We start from the raw sequence: 17023 nt of genomic DNA, 5'->3' as shown, positions 1-17023 counted from the left end.
TGCTTGAAATTAAGACTGAGACTATAGCAGCAACAGAAGGCATGAGACTTTGACAGTGAGCAAATAAATATTCCTTCTGGCTGCTGGTTTGAAGGACAACATGATGAGAGTGATGCTGCTCAACTTTGATGTCTGATACCTTCAGTGATTTTAGGCTGTGCAGTAAAGTGGATGATATTTAGCCTCCGGTGGTGAGACTTTTATGCTCACTGTCTCTCAGACTAAAAATGTAGTTTTAATGAACTCTGCACTAAACACTCTATCACAGTCATGGGTGGATCAACAGATTGAACCATCATGGCATTTTAAACCCACCATTTAGGGTCAGCGCAACAAGCTGTGAACACAACACTCACATGTTATCAGTATGTACAATTGAAATGGTGAATACTTCATATTATTCACACCTCTCGACCAACATGTTGGAGCTGTGTGTCCTGGTCATCTGATCATCATGTGCATTTACAGCTCCCATGCTAACAAATGTGGTTTATTTCTGGGCAGATAGCAATCAATAGTGCAGATTGCACCTTGCTGAAGATGACAGTAATGATTCAGAATGAATATTTGTTGCTAAAAAATGGCAATGCACACATACACACAGACACAGTGTAAATTAGCCTGCAGCCAGGGACAGGGATCGAACCGCCAACCTGCAGGGTTACTGGACACACTTAAGCCAGGGCTGTGTAGCACTTCAGATTATTGCTGTACAACAACACTCACATGCCCCCTATGTTAACCAAAGGATTTACTAGTGGCAATAACCATTCTTCCTGAAACACAGTTTGCTTAAAGATAAGAGACAAACAGAACACACACACACCAGGATTGTTGTTTGTGTACGTGTGTCTACGTGCATCTCCACTCAGCCTCGACCTGTCAATCAGCTCTTTAATGGCTCAGATTAATGAGCTCCAAATGCGCTTAAGTGAAAGCAATAATGTCCTTATCATTGTGAGCTATAAATAGGACTGTGTCATCTCTTACTCATTGTGTGTTTTCTTCTCCATATCCCCTCTGTATCTAGGACAGTTTGTCATGTGACCTGTTTGTGTCAGTCAGCTCTGTTGTGGTGCGGCGTTTTTTTTTTCTTTTCAGCCATGAGACAGTTGGTCACAGCAGGCAGGCCTCAGCATTGATCACACTCGCTGTGGCTGGTTTGTGGTGTTGTGAGGGGGTGGGGAGTGGAGGGGGGGTGCTGCTGCTAACAAAGAGAATCTGATGAGCAGGCAAAGATATTCACTCTACAAAAGCATTAAAGTCTCTTTTTTGGGTGGATGCAAATCCCCTCACATTCAACAACAGCTCTTTCTGGCAGCGGCGCACCAGTTCTGGACGGGTTTCTGGCTGGGCCTGTTGGGCCCGACAGGCCATGGCAGGGATTTGTAAGGGGAACCCATCTAAAAAAAAAAAAAAAAAAAAACGCTGAATGGCTAACGTCAGTGAAAATAAATCTGAAGTTAACCGACAAATGAGCAAATTTCTCTTGTTTGGAAAGAGTTTTTGTGTCTGGACCAAACCACTGCCCATAAACATGATTTAGACTCAAGACAGATAAATAAGAGTCATCACAAAATCTGGTTTTCAGATATTTTATTCAAGAAAACATCTTTAACCTTTTGACCCATTTGACACATAATATAATATAGCAAAAAAGCTATTGAGAACATATCCTTTGAAGCCCGATCACAGATTCAAAAGCACTGCAACACTTTGCAGTGTGTGATACATTTATAAAAATAACAATCAATAAAAAATATACATTTATGACAAGGATCTTTTTCTTTTGTTTTCAAAGTGTGATTTGTAAAAGACTGCATAAACAGAAACAGATACGACGAATACGAGACGGCGCAGTTACCCACAATCTCTAAACCGATAGGCACAATCACTAATCGACAGGCAGACTGGAGCTATAGCTAGTCAGCTGTTAGGACTTCACTGAGTATAAAATGACAATACACTGCCTGCATCACCATCGACGTGGACAATCATCGAGAAGAAACAATGTGAGACGGGATGAAAGAATTTTTTTTTTTTTTTTTTTAGACAGAGAACTTCTCTTTGTTGAGGCCGAACCTGCATCTGTATGCTTATAAAAAAAAAATCACCATTTTTCTTTTTGCAGGAAAAGCCGCAGTACAGTTTGAAAGAATTATGTGTCAAAGCTGAAGTATGTTATCGTATTTATATATATTTACAATTCTTCAAAATTGATTGTGGAATGAAGCATTACAAAAAAAAAACATGAATAAGCATCAGAAAAGCAACCCCACAAATTAAAAAAAATAAGGTGCAACATTAAGTCTCCTGAAGCCGGGCAGTATTCCTCAGTTTCCACTCTAATCAGACGATCAAAATGCTGATAACTGAATGCTTTGGTCTCTCTGAAAAGCTACAGCAAGATCCATCAAGTTGTAATCTGACCTTAGCAGAGACAGTTTGTACAGTAAAGCATGGTTAGCCCAAGAGAGATAAACCCCATCACCAGCTGCACCCATCTCTCCAGCCTGACTCCTCACTCACTCTGGATTTTTACCACTACTTTTTCCTTCCTTGTTATTCTTTCACATATATATATATTTAAACTCTGTTCTGCCTCTATCTGTCTTCCACAGTATATCACCACAGTATCTAAATCAGCGATTGGCCTCATTAAACTTTTAGAGCTGTTTGGCACTACGTTATCTGAACCCTGAACAGAGTGCCTGCAGACCCAACCCCAGCTAAGTTCAAGCTCTTCAGCAGCAGCTGAGGAATTCCCTGCCAGGGTGCTACAGCAAACAGTGTCTCATCATCTGAGCTGTCTCTGCAAATATCCGTCTACTGTAGGATGGAGCATGGGGAACACACACACACACTCACACACACACACATCAGCCATCTGAATGCAGCCTTTCCTTTTTCTGTCTCTTATCTATAGTTTTTTTTCTCAGATTACAAAAAGAAGCACCACTGTACAAAATATACAGGAAACATTTGTTGCTGATGATCTGAAATTGACCTCTGTCGTAACAACTTGACAAGTTTGACAAGTTTCCAAAAATGTGAACCCAGCAAAAAACCCATCAGTTCATTTGACAGCTCCACTGCAACATCCACTTTTTTTTTTTTTTAATCCAAATGTACACAAACACTGACTGTGCATGATTTCACATATACATTCACAAGCCTCTGGGGTGCTACTGACTTGAACTGACTATAAACAGAGTGGCATTATAATATGGCCTGCTCATTCTTTTCTCTGCCTGCTTGGGAGGCAATAGGCACTTATAAACACACATATGTTCACATATACAAATAGACATTACAATAGCTTCATATTTATTTATTTTTTTTATCCCCATTAAAAAAATGGGTTCAATGTTAGAAATGATCCAAAAAAAAACATCTTTGGTCTGTAAACAACCAGATTTTATATCCAAATACAAGAAGGAGATGACAGCGTCTCCACTCGGGTTAGCACAGTCTGAGGGTGCTTGTTTTGGGAGCCCCTGCACACGCACATCAATTTCAGTGTGTGTGTGTGTGTGTGTGTGGGCTGGGCTGGAGAAGCTGTCAACTTCAGGACACTGATGCAGCTGTTTGGTGTGCTGCTGGAACATGCTGGATAATCAGTTTGTGACAGATTCAATCAGTCTGGATGACAGTTCTGCTGCTCACGTTCAAGGCCACCTCACATTTTGCATTCAGCCATACTCGCCAAATTATAGTCTCTTTTTATTTCTGAACCTGGCTGGCCTGGGCAGGGTGAGGAGACGTTGGCATTTCAAGACATGACACTGCAATATGTATTTAAAAGAGAAAGCCAACTGTTCTCGGTGTGTCATTCATACTCAACGTATGAACAAAGACAGAAGCTTTGATGCAAAACATTAAACAGAGGACTCCTTTTTCTGTCGGCTGTTAAGCACTGGGCAGATGTGCGAGCTTGCTGCTCCGCTCCTCTTCACAAAAAGAAAAAAAAAATCAGGCTTTTTCCCCTCCTCCTTTTTTTCTGACTCAGTTACATGGCAGCCAGGTGGAGTATGCAGGCTGCTGGCAAGCAAACACTGGCTGAACCTGTGCTACGTAGTAGTTACTGAAGTTGCCATCTGCCACATAAGGAGCAGGTTGGTAGTAACAGGTAACATTAGCCACGTTAGGGATGACATTTTGCTCGGCAAGCACACGCACCGCCAGCATGGCTATAAGCCCGAGGGTCTGCCGCCTCTCGTGTCCCATCAGACACACCGTGCTCTCGTTGACCACTCCGTGGAGGGTCATCAGGTAGTCGTACTTGCGGTCTTCCAGGCCCACAAAGTGGTTTTGTAGGTAGGACTCCAGCTTGCGCTGCTGCTCACCAATATCAGGGAAGTCAATGAAAAAACGTGAGCACATGTAGCGCTGCAGGGACTTCATCTCTGACTCTGATGCAGCCCGGAAGCCCCTCACCAGCAGGTGACAGTACTTTAGGAGACCTCCGCCTCGGATCTCCTCTGGGTTCCGGGTGCAGATGATCTTGTGACGCAGGTGGTCCAGGGCCTCGCTGAAGTCCCCATAGACACTCTCACCCATGATGGTGGGGTGGAAGGTCTCAGCCATGGGGTTCTCTGAGCACTCGTAGAACAGCAGCAGGGAGTCCAGTTTGATCTGAAAGGAGTCCACACTGAACTCAAACTGCCGCCGAAGGGAGTCCACAAACTTCAGCTCCACATTCTTCCCTCGGTTGTTGGAGAGGGAGATGAGACTCCAGCGGTCTGAGTCATTGCAGACTTTCACCATCTTTTGCACATAGGCTTCCTGTATGTGGGTGTTTGAGAAAGACAGAGAGGGGAAGAGGAAAAGGGGGGGAGAAAAAACACAATACTGAGTTAACAGCTCAAAGGTGCAGCCATGTACAGTCAGGTCTAACTTTGCACTGTGCAGCCACGTTTTCGAAATGTTTATTTTATGTTTTATTAATTGCATCTCATAGCTGAATGTTTGCTGTTAATCAATGATACTGACCTTAATATTAGAGACCATAGAATGTACTTATAGGGGACCTGGGTGGCTGAGCTCAGGATCCTTTCCAAATTGGTTTAACTCAATCCTCTTAACTACAGAAAACCAACATTTTACTATCACTAAACTAATCTAATTGCACATTAAGCTGCGCGTAATGGTCCTTGAGCCAATTTGGCACAAATGCAATTAAACCTTATCAGATATATATAAAAGTAAACAAATGTGGAAAATGTGTGTGTGGAGTTTTCCGGGTGAATGTACCTTTAACGTTAATGGAGTAATTTTCTCTTTATTCACACAGTCGGGTAAAAAATCCAGGAGACAGTCCAAAACTATGTCCTTCACAGTCTGGAAATCACTTTCACCTTTCATATCTGCACAAAATATCAGATCAAGGTCCTTATAGCCAAGTCCGCTGTCTCCGTGCAGAATGTGGCTGGCTGCGGAGCCGTTTAACCGAACGTCCCGGACGTGGATCTGTTTCTCCTCCATCCGACTCCGCACCACCTTAACGATCTGCCGCGGCTGCATCTCCAGAGTGGGGAAGTTTCCCCGGCCGTGGATCGGGATGGTCTCCGTCAGAATGGCGTCAAGGCGCTGCACTTGCTCCCAGCTGAGCACACTAACGTTGCTGCCTTCTGTGTCAGACATACAGCTGGTTGTGGAGCTACTGTCGTCGTCTAACATGGTGACAAAAGCAAATCCTCAGCAGTTTCAATAGAAATGAAAAATGTAAAAAAAAAGCTTTTCTCAAAACAGCAATAAATCAGTGGTCGCGTCTTTACGCACGGACTCTGTCAAGAAGGGAGGCAGCAACTTCATCCGCATCAGTTCTCTCAATATTTGAAAGGGTCCGAATTGACTAAAACTTGCAAAATAATAGGAATAAAAAAAATTAAATACACAGGACTAATATCAAGAGTGCAGTTTGCGCGATAAGCCTTTGGTTGTAGATCCTGCGGAGAAGTGGCGCAGCAGTCGGAGTTGAGGAAGAATCGCTGCCAGTCAACACCAGCGCGCAGAAGAACTTTCTCTCCCTTCTCTCTTTCTCTCTGTGCCTTTAAAACATTTGCAACGGTGCTGCTGTCAATGCGTCCGAGCGCCGCGCATCACAGTCTTTGAAGGTCGCTGATGATCCAGGAGGGGGTTTGCTTTTCCGGCTGTGACTCCATCGCCCAAAGGCACGCCTATGATTTTATGAATTTGCATGAATACGCTGCTGGTGAAGTGGCGTTTTGGCACGGCGGTCTTCCCTTGCGTCGATCAACCCCTCTTGTGGATTTTTACGCACAGCTCCGACATAATTTTAATTTTTATCCTCTCACAGCCAAGAATAAAATCCCCGTTAACCAAACTTGTATGCGCTCAGGAAATCCAGTTTGCTTTCATCGAGTCTGTTAACTTCAACACATATTTTCCCCCCTACTTGTTGAGAAGTTAACTGTTACCTGCCCACTTGACATGCAGCGTCCTTCTGCAGGAGTCAGGTCTGTAGTCTGAAGATGTCAGCCTTACTTCACCCCGCCCCCCTCTGACAGACTCGCTGCTAACACTGCTCAGCGCGGTAATACTGTAAGACTCCATGAAGCGACTCCTCTTCTACCTTCACCTGACGTGTGTAATGCTTTTTATCTTGCTGCTACTTTATATGATTACTTCTGCTTAAACTTACTTCCTGACTGGCTGATGTATGTGTTGATTACATCAAAGAAAAATTATTAAAAAGAGACATTCTATTATAAACAACAAACATAAAAGGTTATTTTGGTTTCTGCAAATTAAAAAAGTGCTATTATGCAAAAGTGCATGGACAGCTCAATTTACGTCGCCATATCGCCCCCTGTTGGCTAATTTAAGTATTGAATAAAGCAATACAGGGCCTTGTACCGTCAAATGAATGCACCTGAGTATGGATTAATATTTGTAATACCTTTAAAAAAATATTTAGGAATCATTTTCTGTCATAAAAAAAAGAAAGTTACTCTGCTGTGATGCTATAGGAACAGATTCAGGTCAGGGTCTGCAAAAACTGCTCCTTAGATGGATTTAACGAGTCACAATTCTGCCTGTTATATGTCCCTTGAAGAATCATTGTAACATTGCTTTTAATCAGGTTCTGCCGGAAACTTCCTGGAAAATCCACCCTGAAGTCCTTGCTGTTGCTCAAACGAGCCCGTGGTTCAGGCAGCATGTGAGAGGGTCAGGGGTCAGATGAAAGCGGAGGAAAGGCCTTGGGCCCGGAGGGATCATTTTGAGGTGGAGCTACAGTCACGGACGCTCCATTAGGCAGTGTAAAGCCCTGCGTCACTGCAGCCACCCAGATCTGTAAACCCTGATTATCCCATTTACTCTATTGCACTCGTCTTAACTCGGAGCCCACACAGGAGCTCAGCCCCTGCACAGTGTCACTCCCACAGTAGGACAGGACACACACACACACACAGTCACATACTGCAACTTTTAATGTAAATACAGCAGCGAAACCTTTTTGAAGTTCATTTTTGTTTTGTTTTCATACTTTGCTTTGGCGCACATCAGACAGGTTGTGCGCAGGTCTCTGAAATTGAATCCCCACATCTGGAAATGTATATGGAACTACTAGTCAGTTGCAACAGGCTGAAAGCAGCCTTAAGTCAATGCGTTTCCCAGGTGTGGAGACACGGTTGCTACGGGCCTGGATGTGGTCCCGCTGCCGTGCACAGTGCAGCCACTCTCCTCAAAGCTAAATCAAAGTCACTGTCAGAGGCACAGCAGGTATTCACATACAGTACAACACAGGGCCTGCTGATGTATAAACACAACCTGGCACCTCATTACTCCTGGATGATTCATTCGCTGGAGATTATTGAAAGACAGGAATGAGATTATGGTGTCAAAAATTAAATGGGTGCATGTATTCAAACAACAACATACACCTTTTCCCTCTGGTGATGTTGATGTCTTTCCGTGTCATCTGAGTTTGTTTTTATTTTGTCCAAAGTTTCCAGTTTTTATCCGCTGGCTCAATGTATGTGGAAGAGACTTCTGCAGTTCCTCATAAAGTATACAAACTGCCTCTGGGGTCTATGAAACATTTTCTGGACAGTTTAGCCTAATAAAAGGAAGAAGAGTGAAAGGAGGCCCATTTAGTTTTTTCCAGCATCGTTTATCTGACTGAGATGGATTTATCTGCCATCAAGTGCAACATCGCCTTCTTTCTTCTTTTTTTAACTTGTCAGAATTGTGTGCAGAAGTACACATCTGACCTCCTTCTGTAGCTTTGATCATGTTCAGCATCATAGTCAAGTGTTTCATTAAATTTAATCAACAGCTTTTATTGTGTTTTACATCATATCTAAACTAATGCAGGATATTTATAGGATTAGACAAATCATTATCAGACCCAGTGTAAGTGTGAGTATTGAATTCACATGTTTATTACAATCAGGAATCATACATTTAAATATGGAGCTCCAAAAACATTACATAAATACATCATTTGTAAGATATAGCAATAAAAACACACCAAAGTGCAAAGTGGCAGATGCTTTATACTTCATTGACTGTTTTGGTTGCCTGACAGGGAGCAGAAGCTCTTAGCCTACAAGCTAACACTTAGCTAATTGCTGGAATTACCAATAGCTGCATTAATAAACGATTCAAAGTTACAGTATTAGTTAACTTTACAAAGGAAGTGATGAAAAGAGTTTGACATATCAGCTGTCTGCATGTACAGCCTTGCCTACAGAAATGTAGCATATAAAGTACTGCTCTGTCATCCAGTGGAGATGCTGAGATTCAAGTTCCTGCAGTGTAATTATTAGGATTTCTGTCTCATTAGGAGAAATCCAAGAAAAACTTGATGACCTTCTTCCAACCTCCTATTCAGCAGAGATGCTAATGATGTCGTGCCCAAATAGGAAAACAAGCCAACAGGACGGTAATGAGTGAAAAAAAAGCAAGCAAGGTGTTAAAAAAAGAAAGAAAAAGGGCCCGGTGTGCAGACCACAGGATTTTAATGCAGTGACACATTAACAGACTTAACAGAATTTTTTATTTTCAAGCTGTGGAAAAAGTGGGAATAGTTTTTTAACCATAAAAAGGAGACAAAGATGGAATAACTGAGTGTCACATTTGATCTGAAACCTTTGTGCTGTGATGGTCTCACATATAGAAAATGTGAGCTCTGACATATCTAGAAAACAAAGATCCACTCATTGTCTTCAGCCCACTCCTCCTCCATCCCTCGTCCTCCATACAGATAACTGGATTTCCAGCAGGGTCGCATTAGTTTGTCCCAGCTGTCGGAGAGATATTCCCTCCGCTGACAGCACAGTTAGTTTTGGTGGTGGATCAGAGGCACAAGAACAGAAATGGGATTTCCAACTCTTTTCAGTCAGACTGCCTGTGACCCCCCTGTGACACAAAGAGCTGGAGAATCACTCCGCCATGAAGGAAAAGGAGCATGAGGTTATGTGGGGTCTGTGGAGTGGAGAAGCAGTGGCAGCAGCAGCAGCCACTTGTGCACAGAGGATCCCATTATTTCATCTCTGTTTGATCCCTGTGGGATCACAGATGAATGTGTGGATGTGCGGCGTGTTTGGTTTTGAGTTATTCTGGCAGTTTAAACATGGAGATAGAGAGGCCTATCTCACCTAATTTTCCTCATTATAGGGTCTTTGGGATCCCACAACCTGCAGCAGCACCACGGACAGGCAGCTGCTAAAATGCTTCAGCGACTAATAGATGCTGCAGACTCGCAGTGATCCTGATACTGTATGTGCTTGTCTCTGGCAAATTTGTAGTCGCTGGATCCGCTGTTAGTGGTGTGACAGCAACTCCTCCACCTGGATGCTCAAACCATGCTGAAGCCATGCTGGAAGATCGCCACATCAAACAACCACACCTTTAACTCCAGGGCATTTAAATGTGCTTTCCTAATCTGTGTCATTGAAATAGCATGTCTGCCTGCACTCTGCATCTTGGGTGTGTCTTATAACCACATATCTTCGCTGTCATTTGAGGGATGAAGTAAAATATAGCTGGATCTATAACTCCTTTGAACAATGCTGTGTATAGCCTATTAGACCACATAAGAAATATTTTATTATTATAGGGAATTATCTTTATTCTCTTTATTTTATTACAAAAATGTGTGAAATGCAGATTGGGATTTCTTAATGTTTACGAAGTAGAGTAACAGTTCTCTGAGCTTTATGGTTTCTAGAATTAAATTTTAAAAACGGACATTTTGAACACTCGTCTTTCTCTTGTTGCCAGGAGTTAATTGGAAGAAAACATCACTGTTATGAGCTTCATAGCAGAGATTTGTGAAGGACGTTTTCTTGGCCAGATGTAGTAAATTCCTCCTGTCTTGTTGTCATCACTTCTTCAATGATCAGCTTTGTGCAGAGGAGGCAAAGACAACTGAAAAGATTTTCAGTTTTGAACAGAGCGAGGATAGCAGGAACTACTGCTGCAGTTGAGGGCATGCTGCCAGTGCGATAATGCTATGTGGCAAGAAGCAACAAGAAAACTTGTAGCTCGTCTGCAATTAAAGACAAACAACAGCAGCAGCAGCTCATCATGTGTAATGTTTAAGTAACACAATGTCTTGATCTATCCTTAATCCAAAATCTTACCGTTGGCCTGTCATTTTGTGCTGTTAAATGTTATGCAAAAGGTTAAAATGCATGCAACAAATACATGATCCAGTATAATGGAGCTTTTAACTCCTGATGGTAGAAATATCTCGTTAACATTCCCACATGCATTCACAACAACAGCCATTACTTCCTTTGGTCTGGCTTTGCGACAAAAGCCTCAGAGACGTCATAAGACCGTGGCCTTTTCCAGGAGACAAGTGGCTCAGAGGCTGTCAGACTGAAGCCAGGAGGACTTCACCTGAATGACAGCCAGACAGCAGGTAAGGCTGCACGTTCTGGCTGCACTCATAGAGTAAAACACTTCCTGAGACCCTAATGATCTTTGTAAAGCTGCCAGCAGAGTGACGGCCGTGGAGAGGTCAGATAATCCAGTGCTAACTGGCTACATGTCTGCTAAATAGGATTCTAACCTTTACTCCTCTCGCTGACTGAAGCCATGAAGAGAAACTAAAGCCGGAAGACTTTTGAGCCACTGGTCGGCATTCAAGCTAAAGAAGAGTATAAATATCTCTTAAGCGACTCGTTGGGTATTACTGCAGTTCAAACATTATTCTGCCTTTAAGAAGTTTATTTTGAACTACATATACAATATGATATGATTGAGGATTGCAGTGTCTTGTCAGTGGAGTCACATTAAATCTAAAAGCATTATTTTGACAGTATTAAACACGTATGCACATCCTGCTTCTAATTATAGCTGTACAGATGACTCTACAGGGTAAAGTTTTAATTTCCTCACATTTGTTTTATTCCTTTAATACCAAAAAAGAGCCTCCATATTTAGCTTGATATTTCCAACCTGTTCCCAGGAATATCCTTAACATAAAAGAATCTGGAGACCTACTATAAAGTCATTTACAATCATTGCACTTGGAGAGATGACATTGAGAAGCATTCTGATGAGTGATTAAATTGGCTGGATATAAATGAGGGGGGCTTGGCCTTCCTGTCTTTGACTCTTTAACTTTAACCTGGCGCTATCCGGGCAGATTGGGAATGTAGGAGCCATTCCATGGGGCGTTTAGAACATCCCTTTTTCTTTATAAACAAATTAATCCTGGAGTTATTCTCAGCATCTGGAGGACAGCGCTATGGCTTTCCCATCTGCCTGGCAGGAAGGCTGGATGCCTTTTTCAGAGGAAGAGAGAACCTTCCTCAAATATGGTGTGCTGCTCTGTCATACTTTTCCCTGCCAAACTCTACAGAAGTGATTCCCAACCAGGGTAAATATAGCTATTGCCGGGGATACACAGAGAGGCTACAGTATATCACATCATTTTATAATAATAGTAATTAAAAATACAACCAAAACTAGCTAATGGCTTAAGTACAAGCCACAAATATCATAATTAGTGTAAAAGTGAGGTTTAAGTTGCCACTTTAGCAAAAACACAGTAACAAATATCACTGCAGCGCCCTCTGCCGCTAAAATAAAGCACTTAATTTAATTTAATGTATTTTTTATCTTTTATCTTTAAACTATAATATATATTATTTTCATGCACATTTCACCTGATGGTGGGATCAGTATCGAATGATTTGTTTATCGTTTTTATTTTATTTCCGTTCTCCTTTCAGTCCCGGAAATTGTGCGTATTTTTTTAACGTATGTGACGTCATCGCGTAGCATACGTTTTGTGCTGGTCTGATGCTAATCAGTAATTAGCAGCAGCCGCGCTCCTCCCTCACGGGCGCTGCGATTGCAAACAGTTCAGGTCATGACTGTCAGTTCGTACGTTAGTGGCTTCTTTAAGTGGAGCTGCAACATCTCTGATGTACAAGGTAAGATTCGGTGACGTTTTACATTTAATTAGTAGGAGGAAGTTTTAGCTTCCATGAGTTTCACACACCTTTGCCGGGTTTCTCTCAACCACAGGTGAGGACATCAGTGGGTGCTCCACGGTGTGTGTGGGACGTTTGGACGCAGCACAGTGACTCGGCCCAAACTCTTCCATAAAGGTTAGTGATTAGTTGCAAACTACGTTAGCCGCTAATGCTAATCAGCGTTGCTTAATTGTTGTCAGGTGTGTTAGCTTGTTAGGCTAATTTTAACCGTGGGCAATAAATGGCCTGTTTCTGACTTTTGTACCATTATATAATGCAATGTTTTGATTAATTGAGTTAAACACTGAAGTTCTGATTCACTAGTTAAGGATTAGTTTTCCACCTTTTGGTATAGAGATCCTACGGCCGCTTTACTAGCAGGGCTGATATTGAGTCATGGAAAGCTGCGTTAGACCTAAATAAATAGGTACATTTGCAAATAAATAAGCATTTTATTTCCACATTTAATGCTGCATTTATTTATTTACATTCCTTTTGTTTTTTAGTCTGATCTACAAACAAACAATTAATTAAACAATAAGACAAATTTGCTTTCAGCTGCTGTGCTTTTCGCTCTGTCACTATCTCTTCCTCTCCCGTCCATTAGTCCATCAAATCATTTAAAAGGTAAAGATCTGTAAATGTGTAAATGTTGGTCAATAATGTGTTAGTGGGGGCCCATTTCACAAAGCATGTCCAGTGGCCTACATGAGACTGTTTTTTTTTTCTTCTTCGATATGTTCAATATTTCACCCATACTTATGAATAATTACTGGGCGTCCTCACTTCAGGCGAAAACACTCCCTCACTACTTCTCACCTTGCCAGAGTCAACATGAATACAGTTTTCTGAACCTCCTTAATGAAACGGGCCCTGGATCCCTTGCTGTCCTCAGTCTCTCTGATGGACTCTGACTTTGTCTTTCCTTGTTTTTTTTCTGCTTGCACACACAAACCTTGTAAAGCTGTCTCTGAGAGTGCCATGTTGTGTAGTTTAACTTTCTATGAAACCTAAACTACACAAATTGGTTGTCATTGATAGCTGCACAAAAAACTCCACTGACAGACCCTTAAACGTGCTCCCTCTGTTGGCACACGTCCTTTCTCACATCCACATTGACTCATCATATATTGCCACACACATCGGCTTTGATCAGTGTTATTGCAATAAAATGTGTTCCTCCTAGGGAAATCTACAAAAGGTAAGACGAAGGTTTTACTTTGGTTTTTACATGGCTGCCATGCCGTTCGTCTCCCTGAAGTGATTGTGCCACTAACTAGTTTTAAAGAATGCTGATATTCAGTCTTTGACAAATTTTACTGGATGAATTTGATGTGATATTTCATTTTAAACATTTCTTAACCATTTTTTATAAGTGGTGTGAAGCCATGAAGAAGAGAAGATGGCTAAACAAAAAGGTTTGTATCTATATGTTTTCTTTAATGTGTTACCTCCAGTTTAAAGTGCCTGGCAGCTGGTAACCTTTGCATCTTTTGTCAGAGTCAAAATCGTGGCCATGATGTCTGGATGTTGCGGGGATCTCCTGAAAGCTTTCCTTGATGTTATTCAGCTTCCTTGATGTAAGCTAACAGCTAAATTACCCAATGTACAAGTTGGCCAGATAAACCTAATGTGTTTGTATGTTCTTCCTTTTCTTTGTTTTTCAGACATTACACGACCTGCTCAGACTGCTGCAGGGATTTATCAGGGTAAGTGTAATGCTATTGTATATGGTTGCCTCCTACAATGCTGCACTTAGGTCACTGCAACATTGGGCATTTGTAATTGCCAGTCGCCCTGTGCCCAGCATCCCACAGCTAATTGTTTAATTAGTCATATTGGGTTTTATAAAAGTATGCCTGCCTCTTTTTTTATAAGGATGACGTTCTGTTCTGTTTTGTAGTGTGGTGTATTGAGATTGTAGCAGTCTGTACTTTTACTAATAGCTTCTTTGTCATTCACTGTTACAGGTGAGTTGGTCCTCCAAACAAAAACACAGATGCTGAATATGGAAGAAAGCATATTAGCTGCCCTGTTTGGCTGCTACTGTGTCTTCAATGTGCACAACCAGGAAGAGGCGGCTTGTTCATTCTGAGGTTTGTACATTATACTTTTATTTAGCTACTGTCAAAATCATAGTCGCCTTTGTTTTGTATGTTCAGGTTTACAACTACAAACTTTAAAACTATTCACACACTGACTGGGCATAGGCCATAAATAATGTAAATATTTGTTTTTGTAAATTTGCATCCATTCCTGCAGACACATTAATTAGTAGAGTGCATTACAATTTTACAACAACAATCTTGCAGATTTCTTCTCAGAATCAATCCTGAAGGCACCAAATAATAAAAAAAGGACCTATTTCATCAGCTTATTGATTTACAGAACTATTTAAAAGTCAGAAGTTGCTTTCATGCTGCTAGATTTGTAGTAAGACTTTCAAGATTTTTATAAATAAATGATATGTTAATAAATCTCTTAACTTTTAAATGTAATGTATAAAAATGTTTAGACGATTCAGAGTTTTTGTGAATCCTTGAAATGTTTCATGAACATGACTGTAAGCAAGAGTCCAAGTCCTGGGCCCAGAATAAATCAAATGACACTTTTTTTAGAGTATTATTTCTTCTCTTGGATCATTTAAATTGTGGCCTTATGGTTTCATTTTGGAGCCGAATTTTATTTTTGAGATCTAGAAGAAGTTGGAGCTCCATTTGGAGATTTACTGCTTTTATCCATCCAGTGTGACATATTTGATAAAGATCAAAGTTCTTCAAACAGGAAGTACCTCGGGGGTTGGGGTTATCATACATTGCCACACATCAGTTGTATTGTGGCCTCTACAGAGTACCGGAGTGGTTATTTATGCCTCAAATAACCACTTTGGCACTCTGTAGAGGCCTTAATCACATGGGCTGGGTGGATGATAATCTTTTAAACATCATGAATTCAAGAAATTTTGAGGCAGAAATGAGCCCATGGGCTCACTGGGGGGGGCACAATCACTTTTTGGCAGGTGGAAAATGGCAAATTCTGAGGTTTACTTTTTTAAAGGGGTCTTCATGGGTATAAAGGGGTTGGTTGAATTTCTTATGTGATAACCAAAATTGAATTCCAAGTCATTTGGAGACAGAGCTAACCTCAGGAGCACACTGTATGGGCAGTAATTTCGGCATTTTTTTGGCTGATAACACTTTACAGGCTGTACTGAAAATTACAGCACAATGCAGTCTCTCCCCTTTATTCAAAACATAAGCGAATATTAACTATTAAAATATAAATGTAGCAGGTGTTATATTAATGATTATACTGGTCTGTAATGTTTGGGGAAACCTTTTGTAATAGTTAGAGATGGACCTGACACTGCCAATGGATGGAAGGATTGGACCACATTCTGCATGTGAAGTGTTATACTGAACTGTATCTCTGTAATATTTCATGTGTGTCTAGTAAGACATGAACATTCTCTCTTGTGGTTGTTTGCTATCATTTACTCAGTCACATTTTCAAAGTGACAAAGGGGAGCCGCAGTTCCCCAACTGCAAACATGAAGTAACATACGTTAATGAACTGGGCAGCTGTTTGGCAGTTCGGCCAATAAGTGAGGGTGAGACTTATCAATTAAGGTTTAATGTACAAAATGAAAACCTAACTCATGCAGTACTCTTGTGGCTTGTGTCACCACTATGAGATCATCATTGGATCAACGCCTAGGTGTAGATTAGATGTAGTGTTTTCCACTACTGAGCTCACACAAGGATGGAAAGAGAAGTTTTGTTGCAATTGTATTTGCTTATGATTTATCATTGTGTTTGCTATGCTAAGGTTGCATAGGATAAAGTATTGGATGAAATTTGGCTTTGAAGTGTAAAATTCTTGCTCAATTGTACCAACATATTTTAACAAACCATGCTTATATTACCATTAAAAACAAGACAATATATTTGGAACAACAGGTGCTAAAGTGAAGTGGAACACTATGCACCAGTACATTATACGCTTCTTCATTGTGCTAGAGTCTAAAAAAAACGTCATGTGGCACTAAATCACCACTTTTTATTCAGAACACAGATGCACAGGTTGAGCAGTCCTTTTGGAAAAAAAAAAAAACCTTATTGGTTTCCAGGTCGACCTGGTAGAGATATCAGGAGACTTTTCCTCCAAGGCTTTGATTCATGTGTCATTGCTGCACCAGCTAATAGATCCTAATCTGTAATTAACATTCTCCCCACAAGTCGTCTCTCCCTGACTTCCGATGTGATGCTCTACCTGTAATTACTGCCAATAAAATCCCTCAATCACCACACTCTCCATTCAGATCAGGGTCATCACAGTTAATCATGGGTTGAGACTTGATAATGGCCTTTTGTTCATGCAGAGCAGATGACATATCAAAGATAGGGAGATTAAATGTTATTTTTATTAGCTGCTATGAGAGCCACACTATTCAATAAACAGCACACTTTCTATAATAATAGGAAAATAAAGCAGCAAATTCAGAAAAATTAAACCTATTCTATTTTCAGTTTGTCCACTCAAATCTAAATAAAAAAAACAGA

General features: G+C 41.1%; 1 protein-coding gene across 1 annotated transcript; it reads right to left on the bottom strand.

The window, feature by feature from the left end:
- Positions 1 to 1632: 1632 nt before the first annotated feature.
- Positions 1633 to 6473, bottom strand: tent5aa (terminal nucleotidyltransferase 5Aa). Its single transcript, XM_028426470.1, has 2 exons — positions 5254 to 6473; positions 1633 to 4785 (listed from the first exon to the last, which is right to left on the bottom strand). The coding sequence occupies exons 1-2, from the start codon at positions 5677 to 5679 to the stop codon at positions 4006 to 4008; spliced, it is 1206 nt and encodes a 401-aa protein (XP_028282271.1). The 5' UTR covers positions 5680 to 6473; the 3' UTR covers positions 1633 to 4005.
- Positions 6474 to 17023: the final 10550 nt, after the last annotated feature.

This window comes from Parambassis ranga, chromosome 16 (genome assembly GCF_900634625.1).
Source record: "Parambassis ranga chromosome 16, fParRan2.1, whole genome shotgun sequence".
NCBI classification, from domain to species: domain Eukaryota; kingdom Metazoa; phylum Chordata; class Actinopteri; family Ambassidae; genus Parambassis; species Parambassis ranga.
This window is presented reverse-complemented; position numbering and strand designations above follow the sequence as displayed.

Excerpts from the sequence above, each read along its gene's own strand:
- tent5aa (XM_028426470.1), bottom strand. The coding sequence starts at position 5,679 with ATGTTAGACGACGACAGTAGCTCCACAACCAGCTGTATGTCTGACACA. Across the intron at positions 4,786-5,253 it reads TTACTCCATTAACGTTAAAG|GAAGCCTATGTGCAAAAGAT; the intron begins GTACATTCACCC and ends ACCCACATACAG.